Below are 22,593 nucleotides of genomic sequence, written 5' to 3' on the forward strand. Positions count from 1 at the left end.
TAAATGTTGAATTTACATTTTTTTGTAATATAGACCTAAACCTTTAAGTATTTTGTTTGTATCTGGGCTGCCCATTCTACGGGAAATCCTATTACGGTGCTACTATTGTATACAACGTTCTGAGAACCTTATGTGTAACATAAAAACTAGTATTACCGACCATACAAAGAATGAATAAAAAATCTATATAATTTATATAAACATTCCATAAAACGTGACATTACACAATAGATAAAAATCTCAAGAGCGTGTCGATGGTGTCGATTGACACGAAATAAATAAAAGAGACGACGGCCGGTCCGGCGCGGGCCCGATCCTAGAACCGGTCGGGGCGGCGGGCGGCGGGCAACGGCGACCAACCCGACCCCGCTAAATGATCCTTACTAACAAATGACACTGTTCTAAACTACCTCAATCATTTATACAGAGCTTTGTTTTTGGAACACAATGGATTTTAATGGAATATGGTGCTACTCGGTAAAATAGCGCGTACTTAGATTTTTCAACACAGCAGACAACACAAAGGCGAAAAAGCCGGATTGAATCCGGAACTTTCTGCGTGTCAGATCAGCATGGTGACCGTTTCGCCACTTGGGTCACCATTGTTGTGATACCGAATTACTGTTAAATTAATTCGTGTCGAAAACAATGATTTTATCCTGGACGCGATTTATATTCAACAGTATATCTTTAAAAACGAAAACACTCCTGATTAGACTGGGATGTGATCAGTGACATATTAACTATATTAACCTTCGATCATTGTTGATTGAAGACTTTAACTCATTGTCCCAGACATATAATGTTAATTTTGTTTGACGCAACTAACATAGTTTAAAGTTCTAATACCAACTTAGTGTAAAGAAAAGGTGATATCATGGCATGCTTTCTAAACAATACTTAGAAAACCCCACCTAATAAGGATGCAAGAGCGGTTTCATCACGTCATTACCTATCTATTTACAGAATGTCGAAATAAAGATGATTCGTCTTGAAGTCCATTGAATTGTTGTTTCATATAACGAAGAATACTGCTGATTGACTTAGGAAAGGGTTTTCAAAATAAAACAATGTTATAAATGACAATATTGAATATATGGCTCTTTACAATCTTAGCCCAACAACAAATATGATTATTATAATTACTAATATTTTTTATAATATAATAGTTGAGCATGTATTTCAATTACGTAACGTTTCTATATATTGCCCAGTTTCTTACACGATATACAAATTAATAACACATAATAAATTAGGTATGTAGTTTTGGCTATTAGGTATGTGGAAAAATCATGTATATCCTTTAGAGATATCTTTGTTCGAAAACCTGTAATTGGGTGATACGGCGATTATCAATTGAAAAAATCTACTAATTAAGATTGATAAAAATTGTGCTTTTATCTAAATAACATCAAGATAAAAACATAGATTTGATTGTTTGATAGATAATTTTAAAAATTATTATTGCAACATGAAATAAAACCTTTGAAAAATATTATTGAATAGAAGACTTCTTTTGTTATATATAGGTACAATTTTACATAGACTAATGTAACACTTTAGTTTGCATAATTCAACTTATTTTAAAACTACGAGCTGTGCTCTGCGATTTCGACCGCTTTATAACTTGAATTTCATTTTTTGTGTACCTTCTACTGTGAACTTTAACTTACAGTTAATAAAAACAGTTCAGAAACGTTAATTTTATTTATTTTCGCATATGTATATTTATATCTTATTAGATGTCTACTATCTAGTAGACACCTAATTTTGAAATAGCCAACCATAATGCAGTACTTAATGTAACGCGGTCACCGGCGTCCACGAACGTAATGTTTCAACTATTGTTCCCAATATGGCGAACATGCACCGCACACATACACGGAAGGTAGAACAAATGATCAAATTGGACGCATCGAATGATGGCATGTGGGTCAAGCGGCGTAAGGGCGAGGTGGCATGAGACAGGTGGCAAAAAACGGACATGTAACGCCCTCCGCATATTTGTAACACATATATGTACGTGTTAAATGAGATCAATTCGATTGGACTTACTTGGTAGTTAATTTGTGTTGCAGCGAATTATGTCTTTAATGACATTTCTACTTCTACTTTCACACTACGATTCACAGTATCATTGCTGTACCATTGTGTGTGTGTGTGTGAGCGTGTATACCCACACACACACACAGGCAAACCTAAATAAGTCAGTTATATCTGCCAAGCCAAGGACTGAACCTAAAAATATTTTATAATCTAATGATCTTTTATGTCGGAAAAGCGTGGTGACCGCTCTGCATCACGGGTCGCTTTGCGTAGTTTTGGCCAATTTTGCGGTCGAGCTAGCCGCGAGCTTCTTCAAAACTTCCTATTATATCACATGCTTATGTTAGAAATACTATAATTGGACATAGTTAAACGAAAATGATCCAATCCATATGAAGTCATATTGTGGATTGTGAATTATTATGCATGAAGCGCGTTCAAATTCAAAAGCATATAAATAAATACATATTAAACTATCTCAAATAGTTGACCGCTAACCATTGTTGACCGCTAACAGTTGACCACTAAAAAACAGTGTCTATAGTATGTAAATTAAATTGAAATACGATTACTTTCTGGATTATGTACCTATTTAAAAATGTGCGTCAATCTTTATTGGATTAATTAGAGAACTCGTGACTTCGATGGATGATTCATTCTGTTTGTTAATATTAACTGCGCAATATGCCTCAGCTGCAGGTATAGGCACTGCAACTAATTAAAATGCTAATCGGCCTTGTAGCAGGAGTGCTAAGTGGTAAGGCAAAAACATTTTCACAAAGTTCAAATTCATCCAAGGGTTTGAATGAGCAACATACATATTTATTATCCACCTCAGGTAGCACTCCAATCTTACTTGAGGTTAGTTACTGAGTTAGTAGACTATGATCGGTAGTGCAGTTAGCTGACCACTTTTTTATAAGCTTGAAGTAACAAATGAGCTTGCAGTTCACCTGAAGATAAATGGTTTCACCCGCGATGTAACTGGCTCCATATAGTATATGGGTTTTACCCAAAAGCGATCAAAGGTGAGTGACCACTTCTGAGGACGAAGATGATTGTCTCGTCAGACGGCATGGACAACTTACTTCAACTTACCATCAAATGGCCTCCGAAAATGTACGCTCGTTTCCTACTTTTATTTTATACAAAAAATACTAGTTATTTTAATTACTCCTGTTCAACAATATGTATAGTATAAAAATCCCTAAAGAGTACTACTTTAATATTCTACTCTTTCATAATATTTTTGCCGCAGTGCAGTAGTCAGTGCGCTTAAGTGTCGCATCTTCATGTAATCTCTGGAATTGGGAGGCATTTGCGACAAATCTAGCTTATATTTTAACGGCGGTTCAAACCAATGTTCCCGATGTTGTTTACTGCTAGTTAGTAAAATCATGACGTGGCAAAGCTACGTATAAACTACTCCGCACAGTGATTGATATCAGGTCCACCTGATGTTAAATATTATGTCCATGAGCTGAAGTGGTAACTTCATTAGGTAGATTACAAATCTTTTATCTCTTTTCTTTTTATTCATTTCAGTCCACCAAAATCGAGAGCATCTATGCAATTGTTTTCTTTTAGTGAAACGGCTATTTCAGCCGAAATAATACATATAAGAACAACGTTAATTAAAGACGAATCACGTCATTAGAAAAGAGTAGCTTATGTAAACAGATATAAATCCTTTATTTATAGATTCATACCTTTGTTTCTGAAACAAATGAATGCCACGATCATAGGACATCTCAAAGACACTGCCTACGAGGGAATTGCCATTTATCGTGAACTATAATTTTATTATCATCAGGAACACGAAGTTGTGACACAAAGCGTGACAAAATGTGTCGTAAGTCGTGAAAACTAAACTTATTTTCGCGTAGCAGTGACGGGTTGAACTAAAAATGGCTGTGGGGCGTAAACGGTCAGTACCTAGCCTTCACGCGACCCGGCTACTCTTGACCCAGACTTGCAACTCTGTAGTTGTTACAATGTTTAATGTTTTTTGTGCGCTTTAATCAATATTATTCGTATTTAATTAGGCCATTACGTTTGCTAGTTTATACAAATAAACAAAATAGAAGTGTCCGTGTGGAAGTCGACCTGGTCAATTAATAAACAATTACTTCACAGCACCATCACACAAAGTTTTTGTGTTGCAATGGAAAAACAGAAGCCAATGTCTAATCTAAATTTAGATTAATGTCCTTATTCCACATAAACATCAACCTCACTGGGGATGTGGGTTGAGACATGAGAATATGCTTAAGGCTTTAAGAATAAATGTCGAATAGGCGAGATCCAGGCGAATTTATTTATGTCACCAATGCACCACTACAGGCGTGTCATTACTAACACATGCATCAAACTCTATCTCTATATCTGAAAATTAAGAACTGATGGATAACCAAGATCTAGGAGTGAAAATGTCTTCCCTTTCCCTAAAGTCTTTAAACATTCCTAGAGTTCTTTTGAATTTAAGTTCCCCAAGACGAAAATGGGAATATTTAATTCATCCGGCGTTAATAAAGGATTACTTTACAATAATCATGTATTTAATTAAAAATAAAAGCAGAAGGTATTGGATTCAATACCAAGTCAAACCCTATGCTACCACTAGTGCACATGATGAATCACCACAAGGTCGCCGTGCATCTGGCTCGCGACATTGGCGATACGAAAATGGCCAAGATGGCGGATGTCTATAAACAAACAAACAATGCGACAGAGCTCATTGCAGATAACATTATTTTCCATATACTAATATATATTAGAGGCACTTCTGAGCATGATATTGTTTTCCATTCTTATATTTGTTTTATAGCTTGTTCGTGACTTGTGTCATTGTAATGTCATCATTTGAAGTAATACAATATGATATAGAAATTTAATTGAAGTAGAATAATATCAATGTTATAGGCAAACTCCGAAGCTCCGGCGCTCCTAGGTTGGACTGGTCAATCCTCAGGTCAGACTGAATGGCTTAGTCAAAGCCCAAACAAATGTAAATTTTCGGCCTTTGACTAAACAATTTTCGTCAAACCTGGGAGAGACTAATTTGGTCAGGCAAACGTCAAAACACAATTTTATTAAATCGGGGTTTGACGAGTCAAACTCCGATATAGGTATGAAGTGTCTTATCTTCGTATATTTGGAAGCATTTTATCATTTAAGCAGCTTTCAAGTCTTAAGAACCGCTTAACTCTGCCAGTTCCGACACCTGATTGGTCAGCTTACGTGATTTTCACTTTTATATTTGAGATGCTTTGAGAGAATGCCGTGTGGCATTAGGCCCACCTTTTGTACGATGTGCAATAAAGTATAAAATAAATAAATAAATGCTTTGGAATATACGTAGGAGGTTAGTTTGTAAGATTAGGTATAAAAAAATAACACTTTTAAAATTTTGATGTTTATTGTTTTAATAATTTAAAAAAACCTAACCTAACCTAACCTCACTCATCTTCAATTTTACACAATTACACGCCCGCACGCGCAATGAACGAACATGAAATGACAAAACAATCGATCGGAACACCGCGAGAGACATTATGAACCTGTTTAAACATGTTCAGATCAACGTTTGACCGAATTTTGCAGTCGCTTCTAGGATTGACTAGGCCAAAACCGAAACAGAATAATTTACTTTCGACGTTTGACTGAAAAGTTAGGAGCTCCTGGGTTTGACTAAAAATACTTCAGGCAAAGGGCGAAATTGAAATGTATTTCGGGGATTGCCTGATGGCTTTGGCCAAACCTAGGATAAACCAGTCCTTCCGCGAAGAGACTGTGTATCCGACTTTGACTATAACATCAATACTACATGCAGCTTCAATTATATCATTAAGCAAAAAAATTTTAGGGGTGATGCCATATTGGTTTTAGGTTTGCTTCAATGAGTTCAAAGGTTGTTTCGGAATCTTCACTCTACTAGCTCTAAAGCCAATATTGGATCGGATTTCCAATTTTTTTTAATGTGTCATTATAGATTGACTAGCTATTACAAATTAAGACAAAAAAGCATGTCTGAAATAATATATGAAACTAAACATTTTCTGGATCCTGTTTTGCAGTGTAATACTAAAATAGTTATTACTTAAACCTTCCAACATCAAAGTCACCAGTTTTTACACCAGAAAATACATTAACACATCCTTAATAAATGACTGTGTTAACTAACAAATAACATTGAGGTTTATAATTTATGATGCGGTTGTGTTATAATTGCTTTTTAATGTTTAATATTTTATAATAGTCTACTATACAATAACTTCTATATTTGTACTAACTTACTACACCTGCTAACATAAACTAATGGATGACAGTAATATTTAAATGTCAGTGAACTAAGTTTCATTCAGGCAAATTCAAATCTCATTTATTCAAAATTGATTCATATAGAATACTTTTTGAAAGTCAACAAACTACCACCGCTCCGGAGGTGTTTCGCTATGGAGAAGAAGCAGTGTGAGAAACTCCAAGTGTGTGCAAATTTGCATCTTTTAAAGAGTAAAAAAATATACAATTTTACATAGTGGTACATATAATTAATTATTGATGTTGGAGTTGTCATACCAAGTGGATTTATCATTTAAGTACTGATTTACATTATAATAAGCTTTAGCACTCAGGTCCTTCTGGGAAGCTGAAGCTAGGCTTTGAAAACATCTTTGGATGGCTCAAAATTTAAGACAAATATGCTTCCTGATGAATAATTAGTCAGTATTAGTCATTGGTCCAGTATATTATGCAACTGAGCCTGGAACAGACTCCATTACTGTGGTTACAAAACTAATGGGATATTAAGACCTTTTGCGAAAAGCATTTCAATTGATTTGTTAGTGTTTGATTATGAAAAAAAGAGTCCAAAAATTATGTTAGTTTATACTGAACTGTTTAGTCAGCGCACACTGATAATGCATCATATTTTGCCAAATTTCCACTGACTTTATATACATATGGCATTATTTTTCTCTGACCTTTTATTCACCCTACTGAACCCTTAACCCTTACTTAAACCCTACTGAAGAACTACAGGCCCATTGCGCTTCTGAGCCATGTTTATAAGCTCTTTTCGAGGGTCCTCACTAACCGTATTGCACGCAGGCTTGACGACTTTCAGCCTCCCGAACAAGCCGGATTCCGAAAAGGCTACAGCACCATGGACCACATACACACGCTCCGGCAGATTATACAGAAGACCGAGGAGTATAATCTGCCGCTATGTGTTGCCTATGTGGACTATGAGAAAGCCTTCGATTCTATCGAGACCTGGGCGGTGCTGGAGTCCCTTCAGCGATGCCAGATCGACTATAGGTACATCGAGGTGTTGAAGTGTGTATACAAAGCCGCCACCATGTCAGTCCGAGTACACGACCAGAGGACGAACCCTATCCAATTGCAGCGGGGAGTCAGACAAGGCGACGTCGTATCGCCGAAGCTGTTCACCGCTGCGTTGGAAGATGTGTTCAAGCTGATGGAGTGGAAAGGTCTTGGCGTTAACATCAATGGTGAACACCTCACACACCTTCGATTTGCCGATGATATAGTCATCTTGGCAGACTCGCTGAGGGACCTCAGTAAAATGCTAGGAGACCTCAACAGTGCCTCACAACGGGTGGGTCTTAAGATGAACATGGACAAGACGAAAATCATGTCCAATGTCCATGTCACACCCGTACCGGTAGTTGTTGATGGCACTCCTCTCGAAGTTGTCGACGAGTACAATTACCTGGGACAAACGATCCGGATGGGTAAGTCCAACTTTGAGAGGGAGGTCACTCGAAGAATCCAACTCGGCTGGGCTGCGTTCGGGAAATTACGGAGCATCTTCTCGTCCAAAATTCCTCAGTGCCTGAAGTCGAAACTATTCGAGCAATGTGTGTTGCCAGTGATGACCTACGGCGCCGAAACGTGGTCCTTTACCGTAGGCCTCGTTCGAAAGCTCAGAGTCGCTCAGCGTGCTATGGAGAGAGCTATGCTTGGTATTTCGCTACGAGACATGATTCGTAATGATGAAATCCGTAGACGAACTAAGCTTACCGACATAGCTCTCAAAATTAGCAGGCTGAAGTGGCAATGGGCCGGCCACATCGCTCGGAGGACCGATAACCGATGGGGAAGAAAGGTCCTCGAGTGGCGACCACGCGGAGGCAAAAGGAGTTCAGGCCGCCCCCCGACCAGGTGGACCGACGACCTGAAGAAGACGGCGGGAAACCGCTGGATTCAAAGGGCACGGGACCGGTTGGAGTGGCGCCAATTAGGGGAGGCCTATGTCCAGCAGTGGACCTCAAAAGGCTGATGGATGGATGGATGGATGACCTTTTATTCAATCATAATAAAATATAGCCGTGCTATAGGCTATAATAGTGTAGCTTTCTGATTGAGAAAGAATTTTCATGATCAATTCAGTATATCTATTAGCCCTTAAAAACAAACAATTTACAAACTTAACCTCTTTATAATGTTAGTATAGATCATATATGAACAAAATAATTCACTTGATAGCATAACTTTATAACAGCATTTTAAACTACAATTACAAATAATCAATAGTAAATTTGTGCATAAAAGTTATCTGCCATTATAAAAAAATCAAAAGAAAGAATCAACTGTTCCCTTATGAAGTATACATAACTTTAAAAAATGAATATTTAACTTAATACTTAACTTTAAATGAATACTTAACTTTAAAAAATGAATGATTGAGTATACATTTTTTTACTATATTTACCTTTGGAGGTAACTCTGAAAGCTATCAATCGTAATTGTATTGTAAGCTCTCAATTCTTATTAAATTGTATATTAAAAAAAAATTAAACAGAGATGACCATTATCTAGTAGATTTCAATACACATTTATGCAATGAGGTAAAGGTACTGATGCAGTGGAAGGAATAGACAATTTTAAATGTCCAAAAATCTCCCAACAAAAATAGACACATAAATATACAAAAATAGGTGTAATATCTTTTATTTTATGTAGACAACCTGCAAAGCAAAGTGGTAACCTTACCGATCTGATAAACAGTGGGTCCTAAGTGTGATCCCCGGTCAGAAAAAATATACTAGTGATGGATTTAGATTTCTGTTCAGGATCTGAGTGCATGTTTATTTCTTTTGGTATCCATGGCCCCCCAAAAAAAATTCTGGTGTGCAGATATGAGTATAAGAAGCATGACTATTATTATTATAAATAAATTTCTGGACTCCTTTAGATATTTGTATTGATATAACATTGTAAACTGACCTTATTATGATAGGCTTAGATGAAATAAACAAAGATAACAAGTTGATAAAAATTACATAACATTTTATCTGAGATAAAAACCTGGCTCCCTTGACAATGGATAATTTTATTTGCTTTTTAAGATTGTTTTTGTACCAATGCAATTCCTTTATATTTTATATTAAGCATATAAATTTAGTTTTTTTTTTAATTTCATCCAGTTTCATTATGCTCATTGTCATGATATTAATGTATAATGTAAACTTGATAAGACACATGATGTACAACAAAATCAAAAGACATCAAGTAAACAATGTTTAGTCATTGTATTTGAAAGGCATTGTTTGCTTGTGTCAACACCTGTAGAAGCATAGGAACTTGAAACAAAAGTATGTAGAGTACACTTAAATATGACAATATAGGTTGGTTTATACTAAGAAATAAATCATTTACTTTTAATTGTCCCACAAAAAGCGTCTACAGTACATTGACAGGCCATAACCTAGAAAGAATAGAGGTAGTTCAGAGTACAGTTATATCAACTTACCGACGGCGGCGAACTCGTCGGGGGTCCTCCCGCCGGCCAGCAGCCACCTGCACCAGTCGATGGTCTCCCACTCGTCTATTGCTTTGCTCGGGTTCAGCAGCACGTCCAGCAGGGGCCCCAAGTGCTGCGGCGACCCGTTGGCGCAGTCTGCATGGATGTACGCAGCCGCCCCCCTCTTGCCCTTCTTCATCAACACTTGTGCCGTCGAATTAGACATTTTCACTGGCTAAACACCCACATTCACACGAAACACATTAACCACTATATTTCAAATATTTCGATCACTCACGGAAGAAACACCATTTCCAGTTTTACATAAGCCAATGAACTACGGTCCGTAACGCATCCGCGGTGGAACATCGCGAGGGCGTCAGGAACGCACCATTGTGGAAAAATAAACGAGCGCGAAATGAACGAAAATTATAATTTCGAAACACCGAAAGCTTTGATGAGTAACTTTAGTTTATTTCGCAGTTGAAAATAATAATAGAGCAATGCAGAGAACACTCGGCCATTTGTCTGGGTTGCCATTAAAAATATTTAATGAATCCAACATGGTACGAATTGCCGCATAAAAAAATATATATGAATATTTTTACCGAATAATAATAAAATCTGAAACATTTTAATATAACATCATTTTTATTTTTGGGTTCGTATTTCGTTTTATATTATCCACTCCACATTATTATTAATTTTGCTCTTAAGTATCATAATATTATAAATGTTAAAACATTAATACTATAATATGAATAATATGATATCAATAGAGACATAATCTCAGAGTAAATGATACAATATTTTAAAATCTGTGAACGTTTAAATAATACTTATTTTTTAAACATTTAAGATATTCTTTACTTCGCTATATACGCAAATATATATATGAAACAGTAAAATAAAAAGGAATATACTCTGTGGAAACAACAATGGCAATTGGCAATTACCAATTACCATCAGTGTTGGCAACCGTACGATAATTATCGTACATGTACGATAATTTCATACCACCGTACGATGTACGATTGCGAGTCATTATCGTACGCAAATGTACGATAATTGGCTACTTGAAACTTTTTGGGAAACTGTTTTAATGAATTCATAAACGTATTATATATGCCTTTAATTGTAAATTTTTTGGAAAAAAGGGCGATTTATTAATAAAAAATATATTTTTATTACGGTAAACGGAACGCGTGCATCGCGCCTAAGGATGTGCCGAGTCGGCCATTTTTGGTATTCGAGTCAACAATAAACAAACAACAATAGCACGGAAGAGCAAAAAAAAAAAAAAAAAAACAACGCCACCTCGAGTCGACCTGACTCGGCACATCTCTACTCGCGCCCGCGTTCTTATGAAATGTACGATAATTTTTCGGCAAATACGATAATTTTACGCCCCTGGTACGATCAACGCCATCTCCCAGGTTGCCAACACTGATTACCATTTGACATTAGCACGTGTGTTGAGCACTGTTAGGTAGGGCGTTTATTTGTTTTGTGCTCTAGAATTTAATTCAACAATTAAATGCTTTTAGTGTCATATATAAAATGAGTATTGATTAATTTCTGACAACGGGTGCTTTAGTAAAATTCTAATTATAATAAAAAGTAATATAATACTTAAAAAATAACAGTCAACAATCGCCACTATGGAGGAAGACAAAAAGGTTATGTTTCACGAAATGGAGTTGGATGATCGAATTCTAAAGGTAACTATTTGCCCTAAGATTATATCTAGATTCAGCGTATGAACTATAATGATTAATGGAATCCATCAATTTAGGGTCTAAAATTACTTTAACTTGTTTTGTTTCTTAACATTATTTTTATAAATCACACGTGATTTGATCATTGATCTGACGCAGGGTTTTCACTACCGCAGAATTGTGAGTAATTAGTGTAATGTAGATAATTATTTACATAAACAAACCAGAGTTTTAGCCATTGTTGGTTTTTAAAATTTTAACTCTTAAAAGGCTATGTAAAAAGGTTTAAATATATTGATTTTTTAAGACTTTGTTGTTGACAGTTATAAGTTCATAATTATTTCAACATCGCCCTGCAATATGATTTTAAAATCGAATTAGCTAATTCCAGGCAATATCCCAGTTATCCTGGTCACATCCCACATTGATACAAGAAACGGCAATACCACTCCTTTTGGAAGGCAAGGATGTCCTGATGAGAGCCAGGACTGGGTCAGGAAAGACTGCAGCATTTGTTGTTCCAGTTATACAGAAGATTTTAAACTTGAAGAACACAAGCACACAGCAATGTATCAGAGCCCTTATATTGTCACCTAGTAAAGAGCTGTGTGGGCAGGTAATTGAAAAATGGATTTTAATTAATTATTATAAATATCTTCAAATGTGGTAGGACCTTCTAGAGTTTGTCTCCAACCTATCACTGCGCAAATGATTCTTTTAATAGTGTATATAAGCAGTAATAGCCTAGTGGTTAAGCAAATCAGCCTCTTGATTGAGGGGTCCGAGGTTCAAATCACAGGCACACACCTCTGATTTTACAAAGTTATGTGCATATTACAAATTAATTATCAGTTGCTAAATGGCGAAGAAAAATATTGTGAGGATACCTGCATACCTGAAAGATTTATAAAAAAAGATGTTAGGATAAGGATTTCAATTTATTCCATAGTTATATTTCATACATAAGATTTATATAAATGCAGATTAAGTAGTTAAGTCTTAATTTTTTTTCAGATTACATCAGTAATAGGACAGTTAACCCTTAAATGTGCAAGAGAAGTTCGATGTATAGACATTTCTTCAAGTGGCGACACTCAAATTCAGAAATCACTACTATCAGACAAGCCAGACATTGTAGTGGCAACACCATCTAGGGCTCTGGTACACCTGAAGGCAAATAGCATGAGGTTGAAAGATGATCTAGCTATGCTAGTGGTTGATGAGGCAGATTTAGTATTTTCCTTTGGATATGAAGATGAAATTAAGGAACTGTTAAAGTAAGCATTTGATTTTCTTTAGATGCTATGCATAATGCAAGTTTAAGTTAATAAATATCCTTCTCAAATCAGTTCTCCAGACCTCTGAAAATATTTTTATCAATACTTTTATATTAAAAAGACAACCAATTATGTTTTACTATATTTGTTAGTTTCTTAATGTAATGTAATAAAAACAATATAATATAAGGAAGAACTGTTTCATAATAAGTCTTTACAGAAAATATTAATGATTATCCCAATTTCTCCTACAGCCACCTACCAAAAATATATCAAGCCGTGCTTGCGTCAGCTACCCTCTCAGATGATGTACTCAGCCTCAAGAAAATAGTTCTGCGAAATCCAGTCACGTTGAAGCTAGAGGAACCAGAGCTGGCACCGTCTTCACAGCTGCAACATTACCACTTATATGCGGAGGAGGATGACAAAGCAGCTATATTGTATGCTCTGTTGAAGCTTAACTTAATTAGAGGGAAGAGTATCATATTTGTGAGGACGGTTGACAGGTGCTATAAGTAAGTGTTAAATGTATTACTTACATGCTTATCTTGTTATATGTATTGCTTACATTTGTTGATACCAGTTTTATGTTTTGTTTCATATGACTTTTCATTACTCTCATAAATTCTTTCTTGATAAATTCGTCTTCCATTCCTTTTGCAATAGAATTACATCATTATTTTATTATATTCGTTAAAAATTTAATTTCAGTCAATTTTTTTAAAGAAGATACAATTGTATAATGTTTGCTATTTCATGTATGTAAACTCTGTCACAGATATCTATGTTTTCTTGTATGTCATACCATATTTCTGAAAATAATTATTGTCACAATTAGGATTCAATAATCTCAAAATTTTCATACTTTTCATAAATTTCTTACTTTTTCAGACTAAAATTATATTTAGAGCAGTTCAAAATTGGCTCCTGTGTTCTCAACTCAGAGTTACCTGCAGCAGTTAGATGTCTGTCAGTGGATCAGTTCAATCGGGGAAGGTATCAGATTATTGTGGCATCTGATGAGAAGGCTTTGGAGAAACCTGATGGTGGACTCCTACAGGGTGAAGAGTTAGGAAAGAAGAGGGTAAGTGTTACCAGTGAATGGCAAATTATAGAATTAATTGCAAAATTGACACAACACATCAACAGCTTAGGGACTGATTTAGGTTTACATCTTTTCATATTGTTTTCTAAAATTTGTTTATGGTTAATGTCGTGTTATTGTAACATACTTACTTACAATCATAGTTGGCTTTATTACTATGACTGTCCCATCAATTTCTTAATAATTGCAAATAAAAGATCAGGAGTTCTTAGTAACCTTAGCAGGTTTGCTTTTTTTTTTTATAATGTAAGAGTAGCAGACGAGCATGCAGTCCACCTGATGGTAAGTGGCTACTGCCGCCCATGGACATCTGTAATCAACCCCAGATAAGTTAAGATATTCTTACCTGAGGTCGGCCACAGATGCGCCGCTACTCTTGAGGACTAAGCTGGAACGCCTCGGAAAAGTCTGTCTCCCTTACCACACCCTTCAAACCGGAACACAGCAGCGCCTAACACTGCTGTTATTAGGTAGAAATAGGTGTGGCGGTGGTGCCGCCGGAGTCGAACCACAAATGGTTCTACCACCTTCAAAAGAAATCAGCTGCTTGAAATCAGTGGTGTTTTTGTAAGTATTTCTGCTTAACAACATTCGTCTAACTTGTTTGACAGCAAAAATCCAAACGCAAACGCGACAAGGAGTCGGGCGTGTCCCGCGGCATCGACTTCCAGCACGTGTCCAACGTCATCAACTTCGACTTTCCCCTCGATGTCAACTCCTACGTGCACAGGGCAGGTCGAACCGCGCGAGGAAATAATCAAGTAAGGCATAGATGCAAGTTTTTGAACTTGTTATACGAAAAACATTTTGATGCGTTTGAAACATTGTATAGCAATGTCACATTGTATATCAATATCACATGCGCTTGCTTACATTGATCATAATAATAATATAACTATCACTCATTTTGCACAGGTTCAATTGTATTTTAATGTACTACTTGAGTTTATAATAGTTATATATTTTCCAATGTTTTGGCCTTAAAAATGAAGGATTATTATTGTAATACTTGATAAGAACATAGGAATCATATTAGGTTAACATTTAGGTAGCTTTATTACAAGACTGTTCATGAAAACACATGAATATTTCGCAGGGGTCTGTACTGTCGTTTGTGGCGATGAAGGAGAAACCATTAATGGAAGCTGTTGAGGACCACTTGTCAAAAGGTTTCAATGGACAGAAAGTTTTACAGTGAGTATATTTCACTTGATATTTTCACAATTAGTGCTACATACTTTACAATAAAAAAATGTACAATAAATAATGAAATTATTATACAATTGAATACGCACAATGCGTATGCTATTATTTGTCGGACTATGTCTTTGAGTGGCGGTCATTGAGTCATTTCTCGACAAATTTAGTAGATGTGAGTAGTTATAAGCTGCGTTGTCTTCAGGAAGTACTCGTTCGCGCTGGAGGAGGTGGAGGGGTTCCGCTACCGCTCGCGCGACGCGTGGCGCGCCGTCACGCGCGTGGCGGTGCGCGAGGCGCGCCTCAAGGAGATCAAGCACGAGCTGCTCAATTGTAAGAAGCTGCAGGTAAGCTGCGGTTATATTACATGTTATGGGAAGATTGTGTTGCTGATGTAAGTGTAAAATAAAAACTGGGAGTATTATAACTACGGTTGCTATAGATTGCACAGTTCTGATTTTGAGATAATAAAGCCCACAAATTGAGTTTTGAAAAGTAGTGATATTTCTATGATGGCCATTATAAATGAGGTTAAACTTTAACATTTATCATCACAATAAACCCTTAGAATAAATAATATAGATATATTGTGCATTACAAAAAACATTTCACATGATGACACCATGTAAACATATCACTTTGATGAACGACTAATCTTCTCTCTGACTCTTTAAAAGCTATTCAAGTCTTTCACTATACTAGAAACAATGCCACTAAACCTCATAAATCATCTCCAGGGTTATTTCGAGGAGAACCCAACAGACCTGGCAGCGTTAAGGCGCGATAAGGCACTGCACACAGTGAGGGTACAGCCACAACTAGCCCATGTCCCAGAGTACTTGCTGCCAGCAGCTCTGAGGAGCGAGGAGCCAGAGCCAGAAGTAGAAACACCCACTGTTCCTAAGAAACGGAAGGCAGGCAACTATGGAAGTGCTAAAAGACATAAATACCAGGTGAATATAATGTTTATTATTGCATTTTTATTTCTGAACTCTAACTGGATTCCTCTCCATTATTGAGAGAGCCTTGGAGGACATATTTTGCTGCTTTAGTTCAGATTAGTTGAGTTAGTGGTTATCGTATATTCCATGTACAAACCCGCCATAAGGAATTTGATAAGGAAAAGGTATAACGACTGCTATGCCGTGATATCGACAAGAAACGATGATTTACGATAAAACTGAGCTGCGTAACTGTATTTTGTACGCTTAGTTGATACCGTTTGATACCTTACCGTTCAACTAAGCATACAAAACACAGTTACGTTTCAACTGACAGTACTGAAGTTGCACTGAAACTTTTAGTAAATAATAATTAATAGAAATAATTAATACATTCCAGGCACGTCAAAGAGACCCACTTCGGAGCTTCGAGCTAAAGAAACTTGACGGCAAACAGAGCACAACCACGGCAGACACGTAGCAGCAACTCCCCTGTTAGTATCCGAAGATTTATACATTATTGAGAAGACTCAGTGAAAACATACTTAACATACTATTAAAAATTAATAACTTTTTATACTTCAATGTATTTTTTTACCCGATTCATTGTTGTAAAGTGTTCAAATAAAATGTGTCTTATGGTGTGTTTTTTTCTTTCATACAGTGCGCGATGGTACGTGTCGTGGTATTGCGGTATATGTGGTTAGTTAACCCGGTTAGTACCGAGTTGGCCGGTGGTGGCAACTCTGAAATGTTTTGTTTATCATGAAATATATCATTCTTACGACGGTTGATTTTTCGTTCTTTTTTAATTGGGGTTTAAGTTGATTTTTTGGTTTGATCATTTTTTGCTAAATTATGGGGTAATTATTTTCTACTAATGATTGAGGAATGAAGTTGAAATATTTTCATTTTTTTTTCTCTCATAGCATGAACTGCTCATACTATTCTCGTTTATAACATTTATTTAATAATGGTAAGTATGACAATAATTTAAAAAGAGAAGCTGAAGAGTTAATGCATATGGTCAATTCAAGAAATTTAGTTGAACTTGGCAGAGGCCTTCCCTCTGTCACCTCACCGGGTAATTTTGACAAAGTAGCAACATTATGATGCCCAGTGGCAAATGCCTTAATGTAGAGATTATTAAGTCGTGGTTGATTATTGTTGGAAGATGGTTGGTGGAAGGTTACAGCTGAGCGGTTACAGCATTATTTTTCTACCGATTTATGTATGATGCACGATGCACTGGAACAAGAAGTATTGTGAATTGCCTTCAGTGGCCCAATGATACGTATTTGGAGATTTTATATTAATTTCATATTAACGATTCCGTGCGGATGGCACCTCAGTTGTGCCATGAATTTCTTTTGTGTATGGCGGGTGGCACCCGAGAGGTGCCAAAATTTGAGGCTATAAAACTCGGATAAATTAACGTTTATCAAAGTTGTTCTGAAAACAAGTGTCTTTATTTATCACGTAGATCCTTCCTAGAATGTCAGTTTTAGCAGATCACGTGATTTCACATACTTCAGGGATTGTAAACCTTTCAAAAAAATATATTATATTATTTTGCAAATTACTGTAATTGTATTACTATAATAGTACCTACTTTTCGTTAATAGTAAGCCAATAGAAACTGGATTAAAATATTCGTACTTTGGTGTTTATCTTTGTCTGAATAAATAGCGCAATCAATTTCGATATTCTATTAGAAACCTATCCATTAATAATTTGAATTTTTATTCTAAACAAAACACCAGAAAAGAACTATCATAGCGCTTTGCACGTCTCGAATGTTCATATTAAATTCTATAGTAACACAAACAATCAATTCATCAAAAACTTACAAAAATGTTTACAACACCTGATAGAAATAAGACACTTACCTTCCATTTCCGTTATTACACGTAGATAGTCAGTTTTGTAAACACTAATCGAAAAGTTAAACCATTCACTTTCGCTTTTGGGTGGCTACTAAACTTACAGCACGTGGAAAAAGCAAAAAAACGATAAGTTACAATTCATGGCGGATGGTACCTTAGCGGTGCCATCAAAGTCCCTGGCGTTTGGTGCCACGAAACATTTGTTCGCCGCCAGGCGTTAAAGTTTGTCCAAGAGGCCGCCGCATTGAATTGGTTAAGTTACATAAGAAATGTCGGAGGCGCTTGTTATTTCACAAATACTAAGTGGTAATTATTGCGCATGATTGGTATTCCCAACTGTTGGTACCAAGGTGCCCTACTAGAACTTCAAAAACGCCTTGCTAACTTAATGAAAACGAGTCATAATTTAATTTGACACCGCATAACTTTTGCTAGTTGGCCCACTGGCCAACTATATTCCGATATAAACAATAACTCTTCGACTTAAAGATTTATAATGCAATAGATTAGAATAAGGCATGTCATTCCATAACTGCATCTAAATAGAACTAGAGTTTCCTAGCTACTGTAAAATAACCTCTACTGTTAAATACCAAAATGTGAAGTTTACCAATACGCACTTGGCCAGCGCGGTGGACTATGGCCTAATCCTTTTCACTATGAGAGGAGACCCGTGCCCAGCAGTGGGACAGGTATGGGTTGTTGATGATGATGATTGTTTATAAGATACTTTATCTTATTATTGGCAAATAAACTAAAAAAATACGCTAATTAATTTTTACTGCAGCATGGCTAATGACGCAGGCTTATCAATTGCTTTATTAGGTTATTCTATTTAAATTATCTTATGCTCACCATTAGTTCATGCTATAAAATCCTTCTGTATATTTGTTAACAGCTGAAACAAATTAACAGTATAAATAACGTTTGTTATTTGCACGTCTACTTTTCTATGTTGCATTGTGATAATTTCATGTAAATAATCCATGACCGTGAAATGTGTAAACTTGTTTTTGCGTTGGCTTATGACGTGGAAAGTCCTCCAATTACTACCGATATTTTTTTTAGTTACAGGTTTCCGCATATTCATTCAATTGCCTAACATTACCATTACTTTTTAATTTTATCGTTATCATGTTTAACAAAGGACCGCGCAGTACGCTAGTCCAACTACCAAAAATTACACGCAAGACGTATCCCAGTTTAGGATAGTCACAGACTCGCGGTAACCCAACCTAAGTGCAATGGTTGGTGCCAGTCTGGGGTAACCGCCTCCTTGATCACGGTCTACCCTACGTAAGGTTAGTATGACGTCACCGATTCGGCTAGACCTTATATACCACGTTTAAAAAATCTCATCAGCGTGTTCTAATTTTAGGCACAGTGACATCTATTGGCGGAATTAGAATCATATTAAAATAATTGCCAGATAGAAATAGGGGTAGGGTGACCCGTTGTTGGGGTGAAGATGTAAAGTTATTTTTTTTTCAAATGATGTTTTTTGACATAAATAATAAGTAACAGCGTTTTAGAAAATATTTTAGGTTCTAAATGTAAGATTACTTTTATCGTTTTTATTACTGTTATCATTTTAATAAAAATATATACTTTTTAAAGTTGCACCTTGTAAAAAGTACATTTTGTTTTTTATTTTAAGAGAAAGTCATATATTACTCGTATGTGACTCTACATAACAAATATAATTATAATAGGTATATTACATGATTGTAACTTAACCTCAATAGTGTATTTGAAAGATTATTTTAATTTATATTTTAGTAGTAATATTATGTTAATATATTGATTTTCAGGAACTCTAAAGTGGCTATTGTGTTACCTCAACTGTAACACTATTGTTTTCTGTTTGAAAAACCAATAGCTGATCTTACGCCATTTTGATGTTTCATACTTTCTGACTGTTCTGCAATCATAATGTAGACTTGGTTGGTTTTAAGAATTAAATCTTTGTATTCTTTGTAACTTATGTTGATTATACTTTCTTACTATTAAAATGAACATTGTGAAACCTTTGATTCTTATTTTAATGTATATATTTTCACTTATCAAGTTATGTATTGAGATGTATCTTTGTCTATGTTTTGTCATTACTTAATTATTATATTTGTTTATTATTATTATAATGAAAATAAATAATAATTCTCGAAAACATCTTTGCATTTTTTTTTTTAAAGGTAGAGTGGGTGTTATATATATCATAATTTTGTGTTAGTAAACAAAAAGACAAATGCCATTTAGGTTACTTAGATATAACGAAATGCCTTAGACTTTTGCGATATAGGGTAAGAGGATCAAAAACTTAAGTGATCTTAAAGTGAAGATGATATTTTAATAGTAAATATAGATAAATAAGTAATAAAAGAAAATGTAGAGTTCAGATCTTTTAATCAGTAAGATTTCTAAACGGATTTGGAGTTTCTTCTCTTTTTGCGAGGTTCTTTTATCATAGTCTTGGAGTCGCTGAAGGCCCTCCTCAGCGTCAGGGCTTGGTTCCGGACGGTCTCCGACGCGGATTCCAGCTCCGGGAACGGGCGGTTTAGGTAATAACCGTACGGGCCCATTTCCCGGCGTTGCCAAGGGCTTGTGGTTATCCTGGATTTAATAAGTAGGTACGTAAGAATATTTTATTTTTATTGTATGAAATTGCAAATGATACTTTGCTTCGTTTGTTGTAAAATAAAAAAACAACGTCAAATCGTTTCATTCATTAGGAATTGAGAAGGTGTTTGTTGTTAATTAAATTCCTATAAATTCGTAATATGTACATGGTTTCGCTTGGTGGTTTCGTCTTTATAATTTTAAGTGTCTTTATGCTAGGGCTGGGGAGACTCGTTCTCCACAATTGAGTCTCAAAGAATACTCACTACGTTGCAACAATGATGTTTACACCCTACTAAGGCTTATTTGTTAATAAATTATTTTTTTATTTTTTATGTGCCAAACTGATTCTATGTACTTGTGGTCGGTTAAAGACATAAAGGCAGCCATTTATATATATATAAAAGATATGAATTTACCATATCATAAGTGGCGGTGCGATGGGCCTCGGCCGGGTCTGGATGTAGACGCTCAGGGGGATCGCGCCGAACATCCATATGATCCACTGCTGCATTATCTTCTGGCTCTGGATGTCCTCATTTGTTGTTACTGAGTTTTCGTCCTGTTCAACAGAATAACTTTGGTTTAGGACAATTATCATGACCTATCGGATACCTTTTCTAATATTAGAAGTTATGTTGCTTAAAAGTTATGGCTTGACATATATCATAGCTATAAATATAATTAAAAAGTAGATGTATACTTACAATTTCATAACAATACTCGACGAATACCTTCACAATACTCACAAGCACGACCCAGAAGTGAATGCTGTATATTACCATCCATAGAAACAGTAAGTGCTGGAAAAATATTTATTGTATTAGGATTATAGTCATAAAATTATTAAGAGCGCACGCTATAGAAGACACGCCTCGCCTAGAAACAAGGAGGCCTAATTACTGTAGATGTTCCTGGCCACAATAGAAGAATAACTTTGCAAAAAAATTTTTCTCGTAAGTTACTCTTAGTTGCCTACGACATCCATGGTAGGAATGGGAATGACAATATTGAAGGTCGACGCCACATGATAAATAGTAAATGATAATAGTATGAAAATACGTTATCACTTGGTCATGTTATTTTTTTTACGTATGCTTGTAATTTTCAAAAATACCTGTAATATGAGTTCCCAAAGCGGCACTCGCCTGAAGATGAACCTCCTGAAGAGAGCCGTGAGCATCCGGTGCGCGAGCGCCGCAGAGCCCACCGCCCACACCGCCGTCGGCACCATGGACAGGCTGCTGTCACCGCACCGCGCCCACTCCATCAGCTAGAATGCAGCTGATAATTAACCGTGATTATGTATACTTCGTCCTTAAAATAGCAGCACGTGATCCTTCGCGATTTGTGAAGATCATGAATGTACGACAAATTCAAGTAACAAGCAGGGCGTGGTCGTCTTTCTTATAAGAGCTTGTACCTTTGGTTGTTTACTTGCTTTAGAGGGTATGATAAATTGTCGGTACTGGTTGTTGTTATGCTATAGCAGTTAAACCTTGTGCGATACCTTGTTATGTAAATATGGGTTGACCATTGGTTGACCCGTACCTTCGTGGTGTAGTATGCTCTGTGGCCTAGAGTCTAGGCTTTCCCTAATTTAGGGAGAGATATGTGAGATTCGATTTTTTTGGCTCCATCTACAGCGTGGCATAGATAATAGTGGGAACTTACGTGATAACCCTCATTTCTGAAATAATTCCATAAGGATTGGTGCCACATTACAAAATTTTGTAAAGAAACATTGGTTTAAACTCTTAAAGTACAATAACTTTAAGATTTTGAGATAATTTACAGCTTCATGACTATTTGTGAAAAATATTACATGGCTCTCAATTTCACATCTTTGATTTATATCATTTTGATTTATTGACAATGAATTGTCAGATAAAAGGTACTCTGCATTAGGTGTCACACTATTTCAACTCATGAAGATCGACGCGTTGTTTTGTCAATATTTGATTATGTATTCATTATCTGTTAAATAAAATAAATAATTGCTGTGTAACTTTCTAAGGCTTGTTTATTTCTCTGTACGT

General features: G+C 35.9%; 3 protein-coding genes and 1 non-coding gene across 9 annotated transcripts in view; 1 reads left to right on the forward strand and 3 right to left on the reverse strand.

Annotated features, from left to right (window-relative positions):
* Ubr3 (Ubr3 ubiquitin ligase) overlaps positions 1–10,366 on the reverse strand; it is a 63,920-nt gene extending 53,554 nt beyond the window's left edge. For all 3 annotated transcript variants that reach the window (XM_073092767.1, XM_073092768.1, XM_073092766.1), the window contains exon 1: positions 9,824–10,366. In XM_073092767.1, the coding sequence (XP_072948868.1) occupies positions 9,824–10,040 (217 nt within the window). In that variant the 5' untranslated portion in view covers positions 10,041–10,366. The remainder of the gene's footprint in view (positions 1–9,823) is intronic.
* Positions 10,367–11,269: 903 nt separating this feature from the next.
* Positions 11,270–17,751, forward strand: Hlc (putative ATP-dependent RNA helicase DDX56). 3 transcript variants are annotated; one of them, XM_073092788.1, is made up of 11 exons: positions 11,270–11,535; positions 11,924–12,148; positions 12,547–12,809; positions 13,064–13,324; positions 13,701–13,893; positions 14,526–14,675; positions 15,011–15,108; positions 15,317–15,458; positions 15,849–16,064; positions 16,453–16,546; positions 16,717–17,751. In XM_073092788.1, the coding sequence occupies exons 1-10, from the start codon at positions 11,476–11,478 to the stop codon at positions 16,531–16,533; spliced, it is 1,689 nt and encodes a 562-aa protein (XP_072948889.1). In that variant the 5' UTR covers positions 11,270–11,475; the 3' UTR covers positions 16,534–16,546; positions 16,717–17,751. The 3 variants fall into 3 exon arrangements, with proteins under 3 accessions (XP_072948889.1, XP_072948891.1, XP_072948888.1); XM_073092790.1 differs by lacking the exon at positions 16,717–17,751 and having other exon boundaries at positions 11,914–12,148; positions 16,453–16,694; XM_073092787.1 differs by lacking the exon at positions 16,717–17,751 and having other exon boundaries at positions 16,453–16,694.
* Positions 17,752–19,082: 1,331 nt separating this feature from the next.
* LOC140757696 (U1 spliceosomal RNA) lies at positions 19,083–19,247 on the reverse strand. Its single transcript, XR_012104006.1, has one exon. It is a non-coding gene; the product is annotated as a U1 spliceosomal RNA (small nuclear RNA).
* Positions 19,248–20,265: 1,018 nt separating this feature from the next.
* On the reverse strand, positions 20,266–22,388 carry LOC140757241 (uncharacterized). 2 transcript variants are annotated; one of them, XM_073092793.1, is made up of 5 exons: positions 22,229–22,388; positions 21,672–21,827; positions 21,262–21,357; positions 20,974–21,116; positions 20,266–20,548 (listed from the first exon to the last, which is right to left on the reverse strand). In XM_073092793.1, exons 1-5 carry the CDS (start codon positions 22,274–22,276, stop codon positions 20,356–20,358), a joined length of 636 nt encoding a protein of 211 aa, XP_072948894.1. In that variant the 5' UTR covers positions 22,277–22,388; the 3' UTR covers positions 20,266–20,355. The 2 variants fall into 2 exon arrangements, with proteins under 2 accessions (XP_072948894.1, XP_072948895.1); XM_073092794.1 differs by having other exon boundaries at positions 21,672–21,838.
* Between the last annotated feature and the right edge of the window lie 205 nt (positions 22,389–22,593).

This window comes from Epargyreus clarus, unplaced genomic scaffold, assembly GCF_041222505.1.
Source record: "Epargyreus clarus isolate Ecla_fem2 unplaced genomic scaffold, WU_Ecla_fem_2.2 ptg000004l, whole genome shotgun sequence".
Classification (NCBI taxonomy): Eukaryota; Metazoa; Arthropoda; class Insecta; order Lepidoptera; family Hesperiidae; genus Epargyreus; species Epargyreus clarus.